The following is a 9,870-nucleotide window of genomic DNA, read 5'->3' on the forward strand; positions in this document are numbered from 1 at the left end:
CACTTTTCAACACAAGGCAATTCAAAGTGCTTTACAAAAAATGAAAGACATTAAGAAAATGGCATTTAAAATCAGTCATTAAAAAGAAAAGTTAATAAAATAAACATTAAAAGAAAAAATACATGGATAAAAGTTACAGTGCCGTCTAAGATATGAATAGTTCAATTAAAAGCAGCGACAAAAATAAAAGTCTTCAGCCTGGATTTAAAAGTAGTCAGAGTTGCAGCGGACCTGCAGGTTTCTGGGAGTTTGTTCCAGATATTTGGAGCATAATAACTGAACGCTGCTTTACCATGTTTAGTTCTGACTCTGGGGACAGAAAGCTGACCAGTCCCTGAAGACCTGAGAGTTCTGGATGGTTCATAATTTAGCAGGAGGTCAGAAATGTATTTTGGGCCTAAACCATTCAGTGCTTTATAAACAGCAGCAGTATTTTGAAATCTATTCTTTGACAAACAGGAAGCCAGTGTAAAGACACTTTCTTAGTGTTAGTGACGACTCGAGCAGCAGCGTTCTGAATCAGCTTTTTAATAGATTTTTTAGTAAGACCTGTGAAGACACCATTGCAGTAGTCCAGTCTACTGAAGATAAAAGCATGGACAAGTTTTTCCAAATCCTGCTGTGACATTAGTCTGTTAATCCTAGATATATTCTTTAGGTGATAGTAAGCTGATTTAGTAACTGTTTTAATGTGACTGTTGAAACTCAGGTCAGAGTCCATGACTACACCTAGATTTCTGGCTTTATCTGTTGTTTTGAACATTGCAGACTGAAGCTCAGCTCTAACTTTTATACGTTCTGCCTTGGCTCCAAAAACCATTAGCTCACAACACAACTCAAAACACTGTATGGATGGACGGAATATTTAAAGAAGCTTAAAAGGTATGTTAAAGGGAACTCATAACGATACAAAAATACACTGAACAAAAATATAAATGCAACACTTTTGTTTTTGCTCCCATTTTTCATGAGATGAACTCAAAGATCTAAAACATTTTCTACATACACAAAATAACCATTTCTCTCAAATATTGTTCACAAATCGGAAAAAATCTGTGATAGTGAGCACTTCTCCTTTGCCGAGATAATCCATCCCACCTCACAGGTGTGGCATATCAAGATGCTGATTAGACAGCATGATTATTGCACAGGTGTGCCTTACGCTGGCCACAATAAAAGGCCACTCTGAAACGTGCAGTTTTGCTTTATTGGGGGGGTCTGGGGGGGTCCGAAAACCAGCCAGTATCTGGTGTGACCACCATTTGCCTCACGCAGTGCAACACGTCTCCTTCGCATAGAGTTGATCAGGTTGTTGACTGTGGAATGTTGGTCCACTCCTCTTCAATGGCTGTGCGAAGTTGCTGGATATTGGCAGGAACTGGAACACGCTGTCGTATACGCCGACCCAGAGCATCCCAAACATGCTCAATGGGTGACATGTTAGGGTTAGGGTTTAACCCTAGGGTTTTCGGACCCCCACAGACCCCCCTAATAAAGCAAAACTGCACGTTTCAGAGTGGCCTTTTATTGTGGCCAGCCTAAGGCACACCTGTGCAATAATCATGCTGTCTAATCAGCATCTTGATATGCCACACCTGTGAGGTGGGATGGATTATCTCAGCAAAGGAGAAGTGCTCACTATCACAGATTTTTTCAGATTAGTGAACAATATTTGAGAGAAATGGTTATTTTGTGTATGTAGAAAATGTTTTAGATCTTTGAGTTCATCTCATGAAAAATGGGAGCAAAAACAAAAGTGTTGAGTTTATATTTTTGTTCAGTGTATATCTAAAACCTGCACTCCCCTCAGCTGTACAGAACAGTTAGTCACTTTCAGGATATTGATTTGCCCTATTACTGTTTTTCTTCACTCTCACTGTTCTTATCAGTCTCATTTGGGGCTGTTGATATCATTGAAAAGACCCTCAAACATGTTGTACACCTTCCTATCACTGATCACCAAACAGCCACAGTTACATATACGTAGCTGGTGAACATAACAAGGAGTTGGTGGACGGCAAAACGACAGTGTATCAGAGCAAGACATAGTGGGGAAAACCGAGTTGTTTTTGTTGAGTACTGGGTAACATAATGTTTTAAAACCTGCATTTGTCTTTGGAATTGTGTTAATTCATGGAAACATGTATTCCTCAAACCAACAAAAAGTGGGTGCAGATCAGAGCTCTTATATCAAGTTAATGCAACAGTTAGTACCTGTACCCAACCTCAGGAGAGGGTTGGTCTGCAACAGGGCAGAGATGAGGTCCTGGGCGTCTGCAGGCAGGGCTTCATCACCATTAGGCCAAACTATATCATCTAACAGAGACAAAAACAACAACAAACGGTCAGAGTACGAAGCTTATCTGAGCTATTGGAAACGTGTTCTACATAAGTGCATCACACCAAGGGAGAAAGCTATAAGAAAGAAATCTATTCTATTTATCTGTAGGAATATTCAAAGTGGAAAGGCTTGACACTGCTCTGACTGCATCACTTGCTAGAGATGCATGCTATTAAATGAGAATAGTGACACACACATTGGACCCACTTTCTAGAACAAAAGACAGCCAAGAAACCCAGTTCACTCAAAGCCTACCGGACTACCTTTGTGTCTTGCTTTTTGATTGCTAAAAGTGAACAGTTTGAGAGTGTCCTCACAAATAAAATAGTGTAAGTTTACCACTGTCCTCTTACCTGTGATGACCTGTCCAAACAGCTCCTCGGGAGTGTCTCCAAAGAAAGGCACGCAGCCCACCAGGAACTCATAGAGGATGATGCCCATAGCCCACCAATCCACCGGCTTCCCGTAGCCCTGACGGAGAATCACCTCGGGAGCGATGTACTCTGGAGTACCACACACCTGAGTGAGGGAGAGGAGGTGCAAACAATGGGAAGACAGAGGAAGAGAAGAAAAGAATGAAGAAAGAAAGAGTAAAACAATTGTCGGAGAAGCTTGAAAACTATTTTGTGATGTAATCCATTATAAAATGCATTCATCATTTCCCATTTTATATGAATGTTCTCTAAAGTCCAAAATTGTCACCTGATGGACACACGAAAATATGGAATTGTGAATTTCGCACGAAGATGGCCTCGAACCACACACGAAGGCAACAATTACATTACATTCAAGACATACAACTGCAACGAAAGTAACATGAACAATTATGTTAAAGTACTATGATACTGTACTGATATTTTCAGACTTTGTTCTTTACTTTATCCATCTTTATATGTAGAAGATATTAAGTATTCTCCGTAATGTTGTTTCCATAGCAACAACAACAACTTCCTGTCAACTCGCCTTGAAAATAATATATTATATCCTTTTCAGTTTCACAGAACACAAATTGGGTTATTTACATAATATGTTTACATGATTTTGTTGTGCAATAAAACAACCCGATGGACACACGATAAAGGAAATGTTCAAATTCAGCTCTGATCGTAGCAACATTGGGACATTCGTGAGGGCATCTTAAGCCATCGTATGACCGCCGGTGGAGTTTCTCAGGCTCCGGCAGCAACTTCGTGAGCGGTGGCACCATCTTTGGCATGCCAACAAATTACAGAAGGACCTTGCGAAGGTTAATTTTCGTGGTGAATTTGTGTGTCCATTTTGCCTTTCGTAAGGCCATCGTTAGGGCATCTTGTTATCATCGGTGCCATCAGGCATTCGCCCTGATTAGAGTGAGGGCGAATGCCCGATGGCACCGATGATAACACGAAGATGACACGATTTGACAAGATGCCCTCACGAGTGCCTTACGAAGTTTCCGCTCATGAAGTTGCTGCCGGAGCCTGAGAAAGTCCACCGGCGGTCATACGATGGCTTAAGATGCCCTCACGAATGTCCCGATGTTCCTACGATCAGAGCTGAATTTGAACATTTCCTTTATCGTGTGTCCATCGGGTGTCAATTTCGGGACAGTGTGACGCAGGCTTTAAGGTCCCCTGCAGAAATATAAAAATATGCTGATTGTCATAATAAATAGAAAGGAGTCATTTGGTGGTTGGTGTGATCCCATCGCAAGATTGTGTCAAGGTTGTTTCTGATATAGAATTTGTACCAAAAAGGTTAAACAATTTGACTAAATAAAAACATCTCTATCTTTATTCAAATTCTCCCTCATCAAAAAAAAGGAAACTAATAAATCATTTACTTCAAAAGTTCAACTGCTGAACACAAAATGTATATTTTACTTTACTTAAAAATCTAATTAAACTAAAAATACAACAACTAGATTGTAAGAGGAAATGTGGGTTTATGCAAATCATATGAAAAGTATTTTTCCAATTACCCACAGTGTTTACCTGCTGTCTTACACAACAAAGACATCCTCATTGAGAGAATTAGAAACACTTTCCTGATCAGAATATCATGAAAAACAGAAAGCCCAGGTCCTTTTCATCCACAGATGTGAGTTGATTACTGGCAGACAAACAGATGCTGCTTCCACCCAGAAGAGCTGACTGATTATGATCAGCTTCATTCAGAGCATAAACAATAACTATAATTGCTAAAAATGGGATTGTGATGGAGATGGGAATCAATAATGGTTCACTAATTCAGACTACAGAGGATGCATTGATTGTAATGCAATGTCTTTTTTTGGAGATGATGGATTTTGCCAGATGACTAGGCAGGTTGATACACATGGCTGGAGAAGAATAAAATATGCTGTGAGTGGCAGTTGCATTTTCATCCACCAAACATCCCGTCACACAGTTCATTCAAACGGTTACTAATGAAATATATCTTCCTGCATCCTGCTTCCACTATAATATGGTGATAAAGTATCTATACTACCTATAGTAGAGGCTGCTACTAGGTTGCAACTTTACCTGCTTATCCAGGAACTCTCTCGCATCTTTTTCAATGTGTCCCTCGTACAGGTTGGTGGTGAGGCTCATTAGACCCATCTTCGACAAGCCGAAGTCCGTAAGTTTGATGTGTCCCATGGAGGTGATCAGTAGACTATTTGGAGAGAGGAAATATGCATTACATTCTAGTACATTGCAATAAAATCCATATAGAATGGAGTGTGTGGTCATGATCACAGGTTGTCATTTATGGTTTTCGTCAGCAGTTCTTGCATAATACACCAGGGAGAGGGCTTGAGTGGAGGAATGGACACATGAGACTGGCGTGCTCCAGATGAATACACAGAGAAACTGCACTTTCCGACCGAGAAGGACAACAATTCATCTCAATTTGCCAAATGAGATGAATCCAAGCTCATTTGGATATATTGCGGCCTGTTAGTTTTACCCAGAAGGCTGCATTCATTTTCATTAATCCCCTTAACATTATTTTGTTTACCTGTACTACCTGTGTCATTACAGCTACATCATACTGTTGCAATCAATTAAAGTGTAACATGTGTAACATTCAAGTCCTTGCCAAACAAATCTGTTAGTATGTTGCTCGCTGTAAAATCATAATAATTAGCTGCAAGACGCTAAAAATAAACATTGGGTGATCATTTTTTGTGAGTTAATCATTACAAGCAAGCCCTTTCATATCACATGTAGTCATTTGATCTCGTAAAATCTTAATTAGTGCAGCTTTTAACACTCACTTGTCGGGTTTGAGGTCTCTATGGACGATGCCATAGTTGTGCAGGTATTCCAGGGCTAAAACTGTCTCAGCGAAGTACATCCTGGTCAGCTCCACAGGCAGAGCCCCGATGTTCTTCAACAGAGTGGCACAGTCTCCACCTGGAGAAAAAAGAAAATACCAGTTGTTAATGTATTCATTTCAGAGTCTGACAGGAAATGGCTTAGCATCCATGTATTATGGCACCCATCCATTACAAAATGTCCTGTTGGATATCTATTTTAGATTCTAAGCTGGCAGGAAAGTGGCTAAAACCAGAAAGACCTACAGTTGATAACTGGATTGATATTATTTATCATACAGTATTGTAAGTATTGAAATGATTACTTTTGCCGATAGATGGAAACAGCTGGAAAGTTGGATTGTGTGCATTATACTGGACTTTTTATTAAATGTTTACATAATATGTATCAGTGTTTCCTCTAGGTTTACGGCTTTGGGGGGGAAGAGGAGCTGTGGATTATTGTTATTGATTACTGTTTCTGTTTCTTAGGGTCAAAAACACTAAACTCACAACTTCAAATGAAAGTGTCTTGTTTATTTAATAAAAGAGCACATGTTCAATGTGAAAAGTGACAGTAGATATAGATTAGTTGCAATTTGGTGCTATATATAAAAAAAAGGATTATTTAAAAAATATATATATTTAAACGTGGGGCGTGGGGCTTCGTTGGCGGGGCGCAGCGCCCCTCCCAGACAATGGTAGGGGAAACACTGTGGAACTCGGTAAATAGTGTGAATAATATAACATCATATTATTCACACAGATGATACTGTAGCACAATAAGTCTTCAGGATGACAGAATTTGATCCTTAGATAAGGCAGAAAAGCTTTAAAATATGTGAGACTAAGTCATAAACATAGTATTTTTGTGATGCATTTCTGCTTATAAATAGATATACACATTCTATTTATTATGTTTCTATTCTCTTTGCTTGTTATCCACCTTTGCACAACATTAAGCACGGTTGACAGTGTCAACACACGACTACTTTTCATGCCTCAGTGTGTCTGTGCGCCAACAGATAACATAAGAGCTGCTGCAGCCAGAGCCACGACACCGCCCTGAATCTACTCACCTTGTTTGACTTTCATTATCAAGAGTCATTGTGATAGTGTCATAAAGAGTCTCACCTTCAATACATTGCTTTAATATTCCTGAATCCCAGCAGACAAAATGATCCTTTGCTATTTGGGTGAACTCTATATAGAATTAAATAAATGAAATGCTAAGAACAGAAACCTGATCTAATATTTCCTCAGACATCTAACACAGAAAAATGAAGGGCGAACGGAACAAGGAAGTCAACCACACAGACGGGTCTAATAAATCATGAACATCTTTTAAATGTGAGTCCTTGCTCAGTGTAATTAAAGTCTTCAATCAAAACTAGATCTGACCCCCTTACCCTCGACATATTCCATGACCATGCACAGATGTCTCCGCGACTCGAAGGAGCAGAACATGGAGACGACGAACGGGTTCTCGGCGAAGGTGAGGATGTCTCTCTCCACAAACGCCTGCTGGATCTGATTCCTCAGGATCAGATTCTGCTTGTTGATCTTCTTCATTGCAAAACGCTGACGTGTCTCTCTGTGGCGCACCAGGTAGACGGCACTGGAGAGAAGGTGAGACACAAGAGACGAGAGTGAAAACTGCAGGGGCTGGTGGCGCCAAGATGAGGTACAGAGAACAGAAAGCAGGGTGAGGGGCCAAGCCAAAGAAGCTTGCTTAAGCAATACAAATAGGTGTTACTTTTATGCTCCCACTGTTGTTGTTTTATTAGTATTGGTGTTTATTCCAGTTTCCACTACTGTGGTGCATCTTTTGTTATTAGTATTGCATGAAGCACTTTATGTCATTTAGCCTAAATGCTGTTTGTTGACCTTGGAAACACTATTTCCAAGGATTCTATTGACAGGAACTCTCTGACCCCTAAACAGTCTTCCACAGCATATTGATGCTAAAAACAGTTTTTTCTTTGTTAAAATATTAAATAAAAGCTTCATTGCACTTGATATGGTTTAGATCCAATGAGGTTTCAATCAATTTCTTACCCATAAGCTCCGTTGCTGATCAGTTTGATGCTCTGAAAATCTTCTTCACTCGGTGGTTTCATGGTCCGCCCTCTTCCCTGCTGACAAATATTAAAATGATAACTCAAATCGACAAAAAGACTGTTTCAATTAAATGTTCGAAAGCTCAAATGTCAATGTTTCTTTGATGATTTGAAAGCGGTGTGTGTGTGTTTTAATGGTGGTGCAGTCATAGTGTGTGTGAAAATCTTCCTGTGTGTTTGTTCTTCACCTCTGCTTCATCGGTCTCTGGAGTTTGTGGGCCTTCACTGTCGTAGCTGTCCAGGCTCACGATTTCTGTTAAAAAACATTTGAGTTAACAAGCAAACCTGGTGTCAAAGTGAAATGAAAATGTTCATGCTAAAACACCAGGCCTCCCACACTGCTGTGTGAAGATTCAAAGAACGCAGCTGCTCAGACATCTTAAACAAAACAGCTATTCGATTTTTAAAAACAAATGAAAGACCAAACGCGGCAGATCACAGAAAGTAAAACATGAGGGATAAAAAAGCTTCTTCCTATTAATTCTTTGTCTTCTTCTCCACCTCCCCCTCACGTTGTTTCTTCTCCTTTCTTTGAGCAGCACTGGCAGCTAAATGTCAGTGTTCTTCCTCTCTAATATGTGACAGCTGCTAGAATACACTGATAATAGCACTGTTTTGTTAAAGCAGGGAGATAATTGACTAATAATTAACTTTGCAAAGCATTTTCAAAGTCGCTCTGTAGATCCTAACTTCATGTAACATAAAAGTCACTGTTCTGACAGTCGTATATTCTGTTAGTTTCTCTTTGACGCTGAAAAGATCTTGTCAACAGTCTCTATCAGGAGCCGAGAAAAGAAAAGAGTGTTAAAGTGTGCAAGCCGCTACGTGGGTGTCTATGTGTGTCTAAGCATGACGATGTAGGTGTAAAAGAAGGTGCAAGATGAAGATATCAAGTGGCACATTGTAAGCAAAGATTATCTGACAAAGGCTTAGAATGTTCACGAATTCATATATAATCCTGCAGAGGTTTATTGTAAAGAGTCATTCTGGGTCCATCAGCTAATGAGCAACTCCTGATGGATGAGACCAAGAGCGGCTGTGCAGAATTAAAAATGTGAGTTTGAGCCACGATGATTAATTAAAGATATTTCACCGCTCCAGCAGACCACAAATGTTCCAGCCTGTCCTAGCGTGATCTCATACATGGTCATGCTGAACAACCAGCTGATCGGTAGCTTATTAAAGCAGAGATGTTCAAATTCTGACTCTGACAAGAAAACAATTCGATCTTCATCGTTTTCTTTGAAAATAGTCGATAAATGGTTCTTCCAAAATGTTGAACTGTTCTTTTGTTTATGTGTAATTTGTATAAATTCAATGCGGGGCAGTTGTTCATTGCCCAGTCTATTAATTCCACAAAGAACCAGCCAATGTCTGAATTAAAATCTGTACACATTGTAGTGAGTGTACATACATTATTTCCTGTTCAAGCCTCTATTTGAACAACAAAATGCAATATACATTTTCTTTCTTTCTCTTACCTTCCAGTGGGTCTCTGGTCAGCCCCAACTGGTTGATGATGTATCGAGGGATGTCCGCCTTCATCAGCTGTCCCTCCTTGGCGTGGTCCTCCGCTGCCTCCAGCAGATGGTAAAACTCTTCAGGGTTGAACTCCTATCATTGAAAGGGGGAACAAATGAAAGTACCAAAATAACAATATACCGTAAATGCACCTTTAAGCTTAAACTCCTGGGCCCAGGAGTTCAAAACTTTTAATCCCTATCTGATCAGATCAGATTTGGGGAGTTCAAAACCAAAAAACAGGATTAGGATCACTTTGATATCCGACCAGATCAGGAAATCCAATCCAAGCTTTAATCTGGATCAAATCTTCAAAACGGGTAGCTCAAACCGACAACACAGGATTGGGATCAGTTTGATCCCAAAAAACTGGATTATCCTGATCCCACCAGAGGGGTGGATTTCTAGTGGATTACCAGAGCAAAATGTACTGTACCATGTATTTTAAAATATGTTTCAATATAAATAAGATGGCAAAGTTTGTTAACTGAAATAATACACCATTTTTAGCCTTCATGGCAAATCAATTTTATTTTTCATTTTTTGGTCTCGTTTGTGGTGGCCTATTTTGTTTTCAACCAAATGTTGATGACATAAATGTTTATGCT

At 39.7% G+C, this 9,870-nt stretch overlaps 1 protein-coding gene across 4 annotated transcripts in view; it reads right to left on the reverse strand.

Moving 5' to 3' along the window:
- LOC307043810 (microtubule-associated serine/threonine-protein kinase 1-like) overlaps positions 1-9,870 on the reverse strand; it is a 72,736-nt gene that overhangs the window by 16,153 nt on the left and 46,713 nt on the right. For 3 of the 4 annotated variants that reach the window (XM_079688678.1, XM_079688676.1, XM_079688679.1), the window contains 8 exons: positions 9,223-9,355; positions 7,930-7,994; positions 7,680-7,759; positions 7,031-7,239; positions 5,583-5,721; positions 4,846-4,978; positions 2,695-2,860; positions 2,215-2,316 (listed from right to left, as the gene is read on the reverse strand). In XM_079688678.1, the coding sequence (XP_079544804.1) occupies positions 2,215-2,316; positions 2,695-2,860; positions 4,846-4,978; positions 5,583-5,721; positions 7,031-7,239; positions 7,680-7,759; positions 7,930-7,994; positions 9,223-9,355 (1,027 nt within the window). The remainder of the gene's footprint in view (positions 1-2,214; positions 2,317-2,694; positions 2,861-4,845; positions 4,979-5,582; positions 5,722-7,030; positions 7,240-7,679; positions 7,760-7,929; positions 7,995-9,222; positions 9,356-9,870) is intronic. The other variant, XM_079688677.1, reaches the window with a different exon arrangement.

This window comes from Notothenia rossii (assembly GCF_949606895.1).
Source record: "Notothenia rossii genome assembly, chromosome: 1".
Lineage (NCBI taxonomy): Eukaryota > Metazoa > Chordata > Actinopteri > Perciformes > Nototheniidae > Notothenia > Notothenia rossii.